Genomic DNA, 14,384 nt, shown 5'->3' with positions numbered 1-14,384 from the left:
GAACTCTCTGTACTTTCCATTCCATTTTACTGTGAACCTAAAACATAAATATAAATATAAGTGTATGAAGCTCCCAGGTTACCAGAACGGCATCGTTAGCACGGTAGCTGTGTGAAGATTCAGTAAAGCAAAAAGAAGAGGATATATGGCTTCCCCAGGTAGCCCATGGACTCCACAAAATTAATTTATATGTTAATTAATATAAATTTATATTTATATAAATATATAATTAATATAAATATAATGTATATAATATAAAATATAATTCCTATTTTTTTAAATGTAAATTAACAAAATGTATACATCAAGCCTGATAAAAATGGAAACTTCTTTAAAAAGTGACTCCTATTTAAAAAAACTGAATGTTGTAAAAAATTCTTTCAACCAATCTAGTGATTCTCAAAGAAATAATCAGAGACTTACAAGGCTCTGCCCTGCAACATTATGTATAAGAACAAATAATGGGAAGTAACAAACATGGCCAAAAATAGGGGAAAGTTAAATACATTAACACACATTTAACATACAATATCACATAATTTCAAAATAATCTTTCTGAAGACTATTTAATAATCTGAGACAGTCCTCACAGTATAGCCTTATGGGGAAATATAATATTTAAACCATATATAACAAGGAATTATTAAAAGTTCTTCCCTTGGGAAAAGGTTTGGGATGTGAGAGGTGGGAAAAAGAGACTTAATTTTATTTTAGAATATCATGTTTGCTTGTCTTTTTACTTTGTGCAGAGGTTATGTTTATGACTAAAAACCATACAATTAAAATAACCCAAAATTTTAAAATCTTATTTTAAAAACAACATTTATAAAGCTTACATGGTTTTATTAATACTTAAAAAAATGAAGGTTATAGGTACATAAATACTCAACCACAGTGGAGGGAAAAAAACACCTGTCTATGTAGAATAATTCCAATGATGCAAAAGGTATATATTACATATATTCAAATAGAAAAAAGTCTATGAAGAAATTATATTATAATATTTGATTTTTGTCATGATGGTGGAATTATGGGTGAATTTTCTTTATACATTTTATATTTTCTATATTTTTTGCAAAGAGCATATGTTCTATTATGAGTCAAAAAGCTTTAAAGAATAAAAATTCTGTTAGCTGCTTTTTTCTGATCATATGGCCAAGACACCCAGAAAGAACCTGAATGCTGGAATGAGAACGTGAAGTCCACCCACCCCAGTGTGCCCCAGATACCATTTGGGAACAGTCACTGCTCCTATCTCAATTCACATCTGAGGCCATTCACTGGTCACTTCCTAGATCATCAGACTGTTCCTCAGCATACAATATCTCTCCTATTCACCATTATCTGTCTCTTCCCAACCATCAGCATCCCAGCACCTTTAATGTGCTCCCTCAAACATCTCACCTGAAGCTCCCAGGTTACTAGAATGACATTGTTAGCACTGTAGCTGTGTGAAGATTCAGTAAAGCAAAAAGAAGAGGATATATGGCTTCCCCATTTAGCCCATGGTCTCCACAAAACAGCGCTGTAGGAAGAGGATACTCCTGTTCTTGGTGCCTCTTCCCAGCTCAACATTCCCGGCATTTGGTTCACCCAGGGCACCCCATACTGGTTCAGCCAATATAGCAATAATAGAAAGGCTTAATTAAGGAGCTCAACTCATTGAAACACAAAACAGTTTTTGTTTCAATCAATAGCTTTCCCTCTGCCTCATTGAGGCTCTAAACAACACCTTGACCTGAGTTCGTATTGTTCCTGTCATTCTAAGTTACACAGAGTTGTCCCACTTGGGTGTTTAAAAGCCAGTGGTGTTGATATTAAAAGTTCAATTTCAAACATTACTCAAAACTTGTTTCTTCCATTTTTAGCACTTATGAACCCAATCTGTGACTCTTGGAAGTGAGGACTACTTTTCATATACCTCATCCCTTTTCTCTCTGTCTTCAAATTCTTTCCCTCCCTTGAGTTCTGCATAGAGACCCACTAGTTCTCAACCTTGACTGTACACGTTAGAATTTTCTGGAGTTTTAAAACTACCAATACCTGGATCCACCCCCAAAGATTCTGATCAAATTGTGCTGGAGGGAGTCCTAGACATCAAGATTTTTTACAGCTTCTCGGGTGATTCTAATATGAAGACCTGGCCGAGAGCCATTGCTGTAGACCCTCATGGACACCACTTTAGAGAAAGAGCAGGGAGGAAGGGAGATGCTGCCTAAGAGACTGGCTGTTTGTTGGCAGTGGGGAGGGAACCTAGGATGATTCCCTCTGGTCCATTCTCATGCTGCTGGCGTGAAGGTTCCATGTAGATATATTGGTATATATACCTCTGCTCGTGTGAAGGTTCCAGGTAGGTATATTGGTTTCTTCAGAGGGCTGAGGGTAGGGGGTCAGCTGTATCCTAGCCCTGTCTCCCAGTGCTGAGCCCCCCCAGTGGGATGGGCATCCAGTTGTTTGGCTTCTGCTCTCACCACCGTTCTCTTCCACATGAACCAATTCTTTTTGCATGCTTTAAGGGCCACAGAGAACTGGGATGGCATGGCCCCCAACTTATTCCCAGGCACACTAATAATAATAATAAATAACACCATTCATTCAGCACCTATTATGTGCCAAGAATTGTATTGGTTGCTTTATATTGGTTTTGTCTTATGTAATTATCACATGAGCCTGCAAAAAGATATTAATCTCTATCTTATAAATGAGGAAACTAAGAATCAGAGAAGTTTTGTTGCTTACCCAGCATCACACAGTAAGAGAGCCAGGGTTGGAAATTAGAGTCTGATTCCAAAGCAACAGCCTCTTAATCATACTATTTTACCTCCTTTTATAATGTTAATTGTTTAACACGTCACCTCCCTTAGATAACACAGTTGTATCCCACTGAGGAGTTTTAGTGCCAAAATCCCAAGAGAGGACTGGTGGTGGGGATTTCCAGCCGAGGCACATGGGCAGATGGAGGAAAATTGCCCCCAACCGCATCCCCCACACCAACATAGGCAGTTTTTATGGTCAGAGACACACTTTGGATCTGCGACCTGCTAAACATATCCTGATATGTGCAGATCACTGTTTCACCCACTCACCAGCCGTGTTTCTCAACTTTCCGTCCCAAGGATCCACTAATCATTTACAGCCTGTTGACGGATATTTGAACCAGGGGTCAAGGTGAACATTCCCAGTTATACAACGAAAATGTACAAAGACTTTGTTTAATCAATTGTGGTGTGTGTGTTTCAGAGCGTCTATATAAAATTCTATGGAGTAGACCATAGCAAGGGACAGTTTAACAAAATGAAGGCACTCACTGCAGTGCTGCTTTTGATGTCACTGCAGTATTCATGTGCTGTGAGTCCCACGGACTGCAATGCCACTGAGCCAGAGGCTGGGAAAGCTCTAGACTTGATCAATAAATGGCGGCGGGATGGCTACCTTTTCCAGTTGCTGCGCGTTGATGATGCCCACTTGGACAGAGTGGTGAGGAATCATGGATGGCAGAGCTGAGCTGGGTGACCATGCACCAGGGGCAGACGTGACTCTACCCTCTGGGTCTACTGCTTTGCACAGTGAATGGCTTTGCTCAGGGTTTTCTGTTTAGTTTCTGTGGCTGCTCTAGATTGTTCTTTGTTACTTCAGACTAATGTTTATTATTAGTAAGACCTTAACTAAGAATCAATCTGTAAGTACTTACAAGTACTTAGCTGAGCCCAGTGAAATATTAAGTACTGATAGAAAAAAATTAGAATAAACTGTGGGCCTTGCCTTCAAGGAAATAATAGTCTGCTGACACTTAAAGGCAAACTGTGCATGATGGGATAAACTGAGGGTGGGGGGAGAAAGAGTTTTCTCAACATTCCTAGGGTTCCTGAGACTGAAATCAAACTAACAAAGACATATTAATAGGAGAAAACATAAAAACTTATTTAATAAAAGTTTTACTTGACATGAGCGCCTTCAGAAATGAAGATGCACAGATCCGCGGGAAGCTGTCATCTGTATGCTTAAATTCTTGACAAAACAACAGCTGTGTAGAAATGTGACTACACAATAGGATATGATACAATGATGACAGAAGGGAGGAAACCCAGCAAGACCTGTTTTCAGATTATTCTTGGCCTCTCTGTGTGGAATTCGTTTTTCCCAAGCATGGAACAGGACCCTTCTAGAAGGCAGGTCTTATTAACTACTTGCAGACAGGTCAGAGGATTTCTTTTAGACAGCTCCTTCACAGAAATGCCTGGGGGAAAGGGTATAGTCATTTTTCTAGGTTTTATGGCTGCTTTGAGGGAGAGGGATTCTAGTTTCTATGACCCGCTTTGGGGAAGTGGAACTGTAGTTTCTGTGGCTTGCCTTGGGGAGAAAGGGGAGCAGGAGAAAGGAAGGTGAGTGAAGGGCAGACAGATCTTGCTCCAGAGGCCCTTTCAGTTTCTTTCCCTTCACAGCACTCAGCATGCCCCGGCACCAAACTTTGGGGGATCATGTTCTGAGCCCCAATAATATTCAAGAGACCAAATGAGTAGTAAATATACCAAAGCAATGGGATCAAAGAAGATTTATTAAGATCAGATGAGAGAAAGCTTTGGTTTGGTCCTTAATAATGGGTAGGATTTGAATAGCAAGAGGGCCTGGGTAGAGGCCTTCCAGGTGAATTCCAGGCACACCACTCTAGGTGGGGAGGAGTCAGGAAGAAGGTTGTTAGGAGTGATGGAACATGGGCAGCAGAGGTTCCAGCAGTTCTATGTGGGCTCTGGGGCAGCCATCAGGTTGGAAGAGAGACTGTGAGCTTATTTTGAAGCCAAGCAAGCCTACTGTCTTCACTTAGATTATAAGCTTATCTGGACTGGATTTTGAGGTCAGAGTTAAAGACTTCCTCCCCTCCCACAAAAAGACCTACCCCTGCCCTTGGGTGGAACAGCTGAAATCAGGAAGGTCAGACCATGGAGTACTATGGAGGACAAACAGAGTGACTGACCCTCGTTCAGGTACAAGAGAGGGAGGGATTGCAGGTTGCTGAGAACAGGAGCACAGGCATTTGGGATGCAGCCAATAATTCAGTGACTGTCAGTCCCATCCCAGGCTCTTGCCACATGAGCAGGACAGGGGATGCGTCGGCACAGCCCCTCCTCTGAGTGGCAGTATACAGAGTGGGTGGGTGGCATCCTCCACGATTTACATTTTTTAAACCAGAGTCTAAAGCAATAAGTAATTGATTGTGTCACTGATAAAAACAAGCAAAGTTGAGAGAGGTAGCTGGGTTGTAAGAGAAGAAAGTGAATTATCAATTCCAGCAAATGGAAATGGAGGCAGAAATCCAAGTTCAGGAATCAAACTGGGTGCTAGGATGAAACTGCAAGTACATATTGGAGGCCGTGATGTGGCCGTCATCACTTGTAATTCTAGCCCTGTACCTTCAACACCTCCACCCAAATCAGCACTGCCATTTACCAATAGCTTTTCAAAGCTTGTGGATAGAAGAAAAGCATGGCCACTTACTAACAATATTTGGAAATAACTGTTTGAAGCTATTTATTCAAATGGGCAGATCAAATGTCATAAAGGTACATCAGCAAAGATGGGGAGATGGACAGGAACTATGTTTAGGAAATAAAGATACAGCTTTCATTAAGAAAAAACCTCTGGGTTCCCACGTGTTACTCACCTGCTGCTTTCTTGGCATTCCTCAGGGACCTGCAACTGTCTATTATCTAGTCTTGGATGTGAAGGAATCTGACTGCTCAGTCCTCTCCAGGAAGCACTGGAAAGACTGTGAGATGGATGTTTTTAAATTTCCATCTCATATAGTAAGTATGCAGGGTACTATTCTCTCCTCTTACCATTCCTCTTTCCATATACTCTGCTTACTCCAGGTAAGATTGAGCAGCTTTTGCCTTGAGACTCAGGAAGGTTATGTTGACCTTGATTCGTACTCTTGAGAGCCATTCCTAGGAATCCAGTTCAAGATATGTCAGCAGGGCTTGTGGCCCCATGGGATGATAGTGGGATCAGATGCGAGGCCTTACGCCCGTCGCCTAATAGCATCGCTAGACTTCCGTCTTTTCAACTGCAAAATGAGAGGAGGATCTTAGGATCTTTTCCAGCCCTGACAGTCTATGTATCTAAGAATCTGTGAACTTGTAATCGTGTCCTATCAAGACTGGTCCTGTGACAGGAATGCTCAAAGGGATTAGAGGCAGTGAGGAAGGGGTCTTGTTCTGCACATTGCACATGCAGTGAGGAATAGGGTCTTGTTCTGTACATTGCACATGAAGTGAGGAATAGGGTCTTGTTCTGCACATTGCACATGCAGTGAGGAATAGGGTCTTGTTCTGCACATTGTACATGAAGTGAGGAATAGGGTCTTGTTCTATACGTCGGACTGCAACACTATACTCTCTGGTACAGGAGGAGAACACAAAGACAAGTAAGCACGGATATAAGATTTCATTTCCAGAAAACAAGAGGTTTACACAGCTAGGAGTTTTGCCTTCTTTTCCCCTGAAATGTTTGGGATATGGTCATGATTCCTCAAGCAGTTTCTCCCTAGTTATCATGAGGATTTTGGGTGTCAATATTACACAGCACACAGAAACAGACTAAGGAAACTCAGGTTTGAGACAGGGTTTGATGAAGAAAAGCCCAAATACACTTTAAATGGATAGTAGAAATGTGCTGCATCACCTTTTTGTTCTCTTGTGTGCAATGACCCAGCAAGGACTCAAAACCCTCTTTCTTACAGGTGATCGGACAATGCAAGGTAATAGCTACAAGGTATTCGAGTGAATCCGAGGATCTTAGGCTGGTTGACTTTAACTGCACCACAAGTTCTGGTATGGTAATCTGTTTAATTGCTCATTAATTCTAGGTTAATATAGACTTCAATCATACCATGGTATTCCTCATGTAATACTATGATGTACGTGACAGAAAGTTTCTACCCACATGGACTGCATTATATCACTCGCTTTCCTGGAAACAGAAGGGAGAGAGTTTTTCCCAGTTACTGGTACACCTTTCTTTAAAGAACTTCAATGCATAAAAATAGAGATTTTAAAAAAGTAGTATAGCATCATTGTAGAGACATAGGCTCTGAGGTCAGATTTGTTTTAGTTTGAATCCCAGCGTCATCATTTACTAGTTGTATAGTTTTGGGAGCAGACTACTTAACCTCTTCAAGCTTTTCTCATTTGGAAAAATGAGGATAATAAGAACATTAGCTTTTAGGATTCTTGTTAGAATTGAATAAGATGTTTCGTTCATGTAGTACACTTGGCAGAGCATTCCTAGCACTCAATAAATATTGACCTCAACATTTAAAAGCTGTGTATTATTTAACAGTTTTCAAAATGCATATCATCTCATTTAATCTCACAGCAAGGCTACAAAGTAAAGATTAGGATACCACCTATATTAGAGATGAAATAATTGGGATGTTTAAGGACTTGGCCTTGGGACACAATCAGGATGTGGTGAAGATACAACTCAGTTCCGGCAGTGTTGACTCTGAACTCCATGCTCTTTTTATGTACATTTTCAAAATCAATTACACAGAATTCCTTCAAAAAATAGCAAATATTCAACAGCCAAGCAACTTCTGTAGGAGGTTGCCTTAAAGAAAGGTTGAGCTATGTATCTTCTTTCTCTCTGGGCAAACCTTTATCTTCGTGATGCCTCTTCCTCCTTGGCAAAGCCAGAAGATTCACAAAAATGCTGGCACTTTGTGAGGGGTAGTGGTGAGGACATTGTGAAGAGGGGTCACAGCAGAGACTTGGGCATCTGAAGGACCAGAAAGAAGGAGCAGCAGTCTGGCTCTGCTGCGGAGGGGCCGATTGACCGTGAACAAGTCATTTAGCTTCCCCAACACTCCATCTGCCCATCTGTAAAATGAAGTTATTCTTATTCTTGTCACCATTGCCATTTCCCACCCAGTAATCACGACACTCCCATCTTCTTCATCTAGTGTCTTCAGCATTGACCAATAAAAAAGACAGTCCTGTAATCTCAGACTTCTTTGAGGACACTGAGCTCTACAGAAATCAAGCCAACCAAGCCCTTGAGAAGTACAAAGAGGAGAATGGTGACTTCGCCTCTTTCAGAGTGGACAAAGTAGAGAGAGTTGCAAGAGCGGTGAGTCCCCACCACGTCCGCTACGGTCTGAGGGCCCAGGCTCCCACTTGGCGGGCACCAAGTGAACGGCACACCCTCTCTTCCTGCCTCGAATGACCAGCTGCTTCTAAATTGAGGACCCATTGCAGCCTTTGGGGCTGTAATAGACAGGCAGCAGGTCCCAAAGAACTGCTGTCTGCAAGTTTTTTATTTTTAGAGAGTGTATGCATGGGGGTGGGAGTAGATATGTGACAGAGAGGAGGGAACATCCAAAAAGGAAAGAGGAAAAGAAAACAGCATAGTAGGGTTATGTGAGTCATTAAAAATTATCCAGTATTGGCCAGGCGCAGTGGCCCATGCCTGTAACCCTAGCACTTAGGGAGGCTGAGGCAAGAGGATGGCTTGAGGCCAGGAGTTTGAGATCAGCCCGAGCAAGAAGGAGGCTCTGTCTTTACAGAAAATAGAAAATTTAGCCAGGCATAGTGGTGCAGTCCCGTAGTCCCAACTACTTGGGAGGCTGAGACAGGAGGAGCACTTGAGCCCAGGAGTTTGAGGTTGAAGTTAGCTATGAAAACACCACTGTACTCTACCCCAGGCAACAGAGCAAGATCCTGTCTCAAAAAAAAAAAAAAAAAAAATTATCCAATATTGGCATCCTTCTTTTGGGATGGAAAACTGAGGCTCAGAGAAACTACTTCCCCACATCCAGTGGTGTGGCTGAATCTAGAAGGTTCCCTGCCTCCCTGTCCTAAGACTCAGGAGCCTCCCACCCAGAGCTGTCTTGTAGAGCAGCTGGTTGGTGTCTCTCATGCATTTTGAAAATGCAAAGTTAAATAGATTATGGTCCATACAAGCACTGAAATGAATACAATGCAGTTACTAAAAGGAATATTTCAGATCCATGTGTATTGGAAAGAGTTTCAAGACATATTGCTAAAGGAAAAGCAGGTTACAGAACAATATTTAAGAATATGAGCCCATTTATATGAAATACTTAGATGTATGTGTATATGTGCATTGTATCTGGGAAAAGGTTAAAAAGAGAAACACATGAAGTGAATGATGGTGGTACCTCTAAGCAGGAGAAGTTGGGGTGCAGGAAGAGTGAGTTTTCACACTGTACTTGGTTGTGTCTGTATTATCTGAATCTTTTCAATGAAATGGTAGGTAGTCACCTTTTCCCTTCAGTGATCAATTTTTTTTTTTTTTTTTTTTTTTTTTTTTTTTTTTTTTTTTTGAGACAGAGTCTCGCTTTGTTGCCCAGGCTAGAGTGAGTGCCGTGGCGTCAGCCTAGCTCACAGCAACCTCAAACTCCTGGGCTCCAGCGATCCTTCTGCCTCAGCCTCCCGAGTAGCTGGGACTACAGGCATGTGCCACCATGCCCGGCTAATTTTTTTTTTATATATATATATCAGTTGGCCAATTAATTTCTTTCTATTTATAGTAGAGACGGGGTCTCGCTCTAGCTCAGGCTGGTTTTGAACTCCTGACCTTGAGCAATCCGCCCGCCTCGGCCTCCCAGAGAGCTAGGATTACAGGCGTGAGCCACCGCGCCCGGCCCAGTGATCAATTTTTAAAAGACAGAAACCAGAAGAAAAACGGCACATATTGGTGATTTTGAATCCTTATATTGCTTTATTAATACAATTTACTGGATAGTAGGTTATATATTGATTTTTCGCCCTTTTCCTTTGTTCCTGAAACCGTTTTGATCCCATCTGTTCTAGAGAGGAGGGAAAGGAACCAAGTACTTCGTGGAATTCTCTATAAGAAACTGCTCCAAGCCCCATTTCCCCAGACACCATAAGGTGAGTGTAACACACGTCTGTGAAATGCTAGTATCATCTAGAGAGTGCTTACTGCCCTCCAGGTGCTCTGCTAAGTGCTTAATGAGCCCTTACTCTACCATATGAGATAGAGACTATTTTTATCCCAAGTTTGCCGATGGGGAAACCAAGCCACTGAGAAATTACTGAATTGTGAGAATATGATTTTATAATGTGCATGATACATGTATATGCCTAAACTTAAAACTGAGGTTTTTTTTTTTAACCCATTAGAATTAAAGGCTTACCTAAAACTAACAATGAGCTTGTAATAAGACCCACACACCAAGTAGTCCATTCACTCCATCTCATTGACACCCACAGATCCCGTTTGACAAATGAGCAGGTAACTGAAGCTCAGCAAAGGAAGGGTCTTACCCAGGTTCATGTCCAAGCTGAAATTAAAATCCAGTTCTTCCCACACATAGTCCAGTGGGATTTGTCCCCTAATCATTCACAAATTGATTCCCATGTACTTGCAGGAAGATGTTGTTAATAACACCTGACATTTGCATGGTGACATGCAGTTTACAAAACACCTGCACATATATCATTGTCTAGTTGGAACCTTATGACCATCCTGCTGAGAAAGAAAGCAGGTGTCTGCGTCCATTTCTCTGCAACAAGAGGACCTAGAATTGTAACCACTTACTTAAGGGAACTTAGCTAGAAAGTGTTAGGATACAGAATTTTAATTCTAATTTCAAGTCTAGGGTTTTTCTGATTTAACAACGTATATTCCCTGGCCAGAAGGGAAGAAGTATTTGTTAGTTCCTTTTCTGGCTATTCAAATTTTCAACCCTATCTAGTTCTAGAATCCTGCCTACCCCTGTCCCCAACAAACCCTTAACTATCTTTGTGTGGGGAACACAAACAGTGCAGAACCAGGGGAGAGGGGGAGAGCAGGCTCAGTGCTAAGTGTTTTACAGCACCATCTCATTTGATTAAGCCCTCCCACAACCTGTGCGTTCACCGTATTATCCCCATTTTATAAAGACCGAGCTTCAGAAATTTTGTGTAATTTGACTAAATTCATACAACTAGCTTGTGGGGAGCCCAGGATTGACATAGGTCTATCTGATTCCCAAACTGCACTCAGAACCTTAATGCTTAACAACTTCTTCTAGGGAAGAGTCATCCTCTTGTTCTAGTGTATCTTTCACACCTAGATCCTGGCGCCTCTGGAGGAAGGCCAGCCAGCCGCTGCAGCCCTTGTACGTAGGGTGGAGCCAGCAGACACTTCCCTGACAGGGTCCATGCAAATCCATCTGTATATAGGCTCCTCCCTTCCAACACTTCCTTCCAAGGAACCAGTTAAAGTCGTAAAATCCCTCTTTTGCACCATTCCTCATTCCTCTAGGCACAGGCAAGTCAGGTCTTCTGCAGAAGGGCTTGCCTAAAGGCAAGGCAGCAATGACGTGCTGCTCCTTACCACCAGCCATGGGGAAGCCCAGCACTGGGAACTGGTCAGGGAAGAGAACCACAGCAATTTGAAATGAGATCCTTTGGAATCTGCACTGCACTTTCCCCAAAGTGTTGATTGTGAAAGATTATTGAATAACTGGTGGGAATATCTGATAATATTACCTTGATTTTTCTAAAGCTGTTCTTCCTTTCCTGAATATCTGAAAGTTCACAACTCTGGCTGGGCACCTTCCTACCACCTGTTCACATGCCCACGAGCATGCACGCATACACACATACACACCAATAAGCTTCTCTTTCTCTTGTAGGTCTTTGCATTCTGCAGAGCAGTTTCATTCTATGATGTAGAAGACTCTGACTTGGAAACCCCAAAAGAACTTGATGTGAACTGTGAAGTCTTCAACCCTGAGGTTGGTTGCCTAAGTAGACTGTCTTGCAAGCAATGGCAGATTAAGTGATATTACACACATAGCGTATTTGGTTCTTATGGCTGTGTGTGTGTGGTGTGTGGGGTCTGTGAGAGAAAGAGAGAGGGACAGAGACAGAGAGACCTGATCCTTGGGGAAAGAAGTGCAATTGCTGGCATGACACAAAAAGTGTGAAAACTGCACAGAAATTAGGAAGGCTAAAAAAAAAAAAAAGAAAAAAAAAAAAGTGTGAAAACTTTCCAAGAATTAGGGAGGGCTAAGATCTGGCAGAAAAGTAAAATCATGGCCAATTCAATTGGCCTTGAATGAATTTGAATATGGTTCTTCTAAGGACTCTGGTGCTGAGATTTAGTAATTCCTAGCTTTTACTATTAGGCATAGAGCCTAAGGGGAACAAATTAGCCTCAAATTTATTAAACAATGGTATATATAATAAAATGCAAAACAATATTTTACATCTGTTCCACAAATCTTTGTTCTATTTTGTGGGTGAGCACAAAGATTTTATTCATAGAATTTTTTATACATGGAAAAAAACTGAAAATAATCTAACCATCCATGTCTCAAGTCAAAAAAAGAAAGAAAGAAAAAGAAAGAGCAAGTTAGTCGCGATGAACATAGCTCCATAGATTTTTAAAAAATTAGTGTGAACAGGAGGAGAAGGACGAGGCCAAGTGATCACCTTTTAGAAGTAAAGCATGTGGATATCATCTCAGAACTCTTTTGAGAACATCAATTATTATAAGTCACTCATTTTCCAAATGTTGGTCTGCAGATGGGCACCATTTCAAAATATAGTTTCACCACTTTCTGTCAAAATGAGAAAAGTAAGGATAATAAAGTTTTCATATAGAACATTTATTCCACCCAAAGGACTAATCAATACTCTGAGATTATCTTTCTGACTCTTTTTTTTTTTATCAGAATGTTATTTGTGTGTGTGTGAATTGATGGTGGTAGATGATAGTCATTTGTGTTTTAAATGTCAACTTTGATAGATAAAATTTTGAGAACTTTTTTTTTGTTGTTATCCTACTTTTTCTATTGATTTGTGGAATTCAAAGGACTGGGAGCCATTGATCTACATCAAGTTAAAGATCTAACTTCTCCTTTTGTGTTACGTGATGATACTCCTTTTCTATGTCTGTGACTAGGAACACCTGGGCCACCACCCCCCCTTCGGTGGTCATGGGCATGGCAAGCCTCCATTCAAGCCTGATGGAGTCAGAGATCATCATCACCCCCACAAGCCACATGACTGGGGATGCCCACCCCCTCCAGAAGGAAAAGATCACGCAGGCAGACCTCCACTTGATGCAGGTGTACCTCCTCCAGGGTCAAGATGTCATCGCCACCCTTTTGGCATCAATGAGACCCAAAGGCACCCCCATGATCATAATTCCAGTGAACACCATGACCACGAGCACCACCCCCATGGACACGGCCCCCATGGACACGGCCCCCATGGACACGGCCCCCATGGACACGGCCCTCATGGACACGGCCCCCATGGACACGGCCCCCATGGACACGGCCCCCATGGACACGGCCCCCATGGACATGGCCCCCATGGACACGGCCCCCATGACCATGATTTCCATCACTATGGACCCTGTGACCCACCAGTCCATAACGAAGGTCCCCAAGATCACCATCGCCGTGGCCATGGCCCACCACATAGGCACTCAAAAGAAAAAGGTCCAGGTAAAGGACACTTCCCCTTTCACCGGAGACCAATTGGCTATGTTTACCGGCTGCCTCCACTAAATAGAGGTGAAATTCTTCCTCTTCCTGAAGCTAATTTTCCCATCTTCTCATTGCCAAACCACAGTGATTCCCTAAAGCCCTTCCCTCAATCAGCCTCTGAGTTGTGTCCAGGGACGTTCAACAATGAGTTTCTACAAATTTCCAAGTTTTTTGCATATACAGACCCCAAATAAAATGTGACTCCCTCGATGGGGAAAAATGAATAATAATTTGAATTAGAACCATAAATAAAATGTGATCACAAATAAATAAAATTACAGTTCTTTTCACCTTACTTTCATACACAGTATAGGGCAAAATGTGGATGGGGAGGAAATGGCATAAGAAGAGACAGACAAATGCAAAGGAGATGAAAGACCTCAGTGCTACAAATTCATCATGAATTCTGTCACTGGCCACTACAACACTTAAGGCAAATCTGTGATCCTCTGAATTTCTTTCTTTCATGGACTTAAATCCTCTAATTCTAGAGTCTCTCTGACTACTTATGATAGCTAGTCATACCTTTTATTCCTTGAAAGATTATTATTATCATAAAAGTGACCCTAATTCTCTCCTAGTGATTATTTTTAGTCATCTAAATTTCCTTTGGTAGCAAAGTAGGTGAAAACAGAGTATGCTTGAGATCTGTCAGAATAAGAGCCCCCAGCCTCACACGGCAGATGAGGAAGGTGTGGGGACTCACATGAAGAACCAGAAAGAGAACGGAGTAAGGGGAAATTCAGACTTTATGTGTTTGAGATCAAGAAAGGTTAAAATCCAGCCTAGAGTAAACACTTTGGAGAATGAATCTGAGCAGAGAGTAGCCCGGGGTGTCAAGAGATGTGCAGAAAAT

At 41.8% G+C, this 14,384-nt stretch overlaps 1 protein-coding gene across 1 annotated transcript; it reads left to right on the top strand.

Moving 5' to 3' along the window:
- The first annotated feature begins 3,221 nt into the window (after positions 1-3,221).
- On the top strand, positions 3,222-13,803 carry HRG (histidine rich glycoprotein). Its single transcript, XM_012789650.2, has 7 exons — positions 3,222-3,477; positions 5,685-5,801; positions 6,737-6,827; positions 7,958-8,124; positions 9,831-9,911; positions 11,663-11,764; positions 12,937-13,803. Exons 1-7 carry the CDS (start codon positions 3,295-3,297, stop codon positions 13,720-13,722), a joined length of 1,527 nt encoding a protein of 508 aa, XP_012645104.2. The 5' UTR covers positions 3,222-3,294; the 3' UTR covers positions 13,723-13,803.
- Positions 13,804-14,384: the final 581 nt, after the last annotated feature.

The sequence above is a fragment of the Microcebus murinus genome, chromosome 1 (assembly GCF_040939455.1).
Source record: "Microcebus murinus isolate Inina chromosome 1, M.murinus_Inina_mat1.0, whole genome shotgun sequence".
Lineage (NCBI taxonomy): Eukaryota > Metazoa > Chordata > Mammalia > Primates > Cheirogaleidae > Microcebus > Microcebus murinus.
The sequence above is the reverse complement of the archived record's forward strand: the minus strand, read 5'-3'. Positions and strand labels throughout refer to the sequence as shown.

What these genes read in the sequence shown, in the direction of transcription:
- HRG (XM_012789650.2), top strand. Translation starts at nt 3,295, where the DNA reads ATGAAGGCACTCACTGCAGTGCTGCTTTTGATGTCACTGCAGTATTCA. An exon ending in TAGAGAGAGTTGCAAGAGCG is followed by an intron (nt 8,125 to 9,830) that starts GTGAGTCCCCAC and finishes CATCTGTTCTAG; the next exon opens with AGAGGAGGGAAAGGAACCAA. An exon ending in GTGAAGTCTTCAACCCTGAG is followed by an intron (nt 11,765 to 12,936) that starts GTTGGTTGCCTA and finishes GTCTGTGACTAG; the next exon opens with GAACACCTGGGCCACCACCC.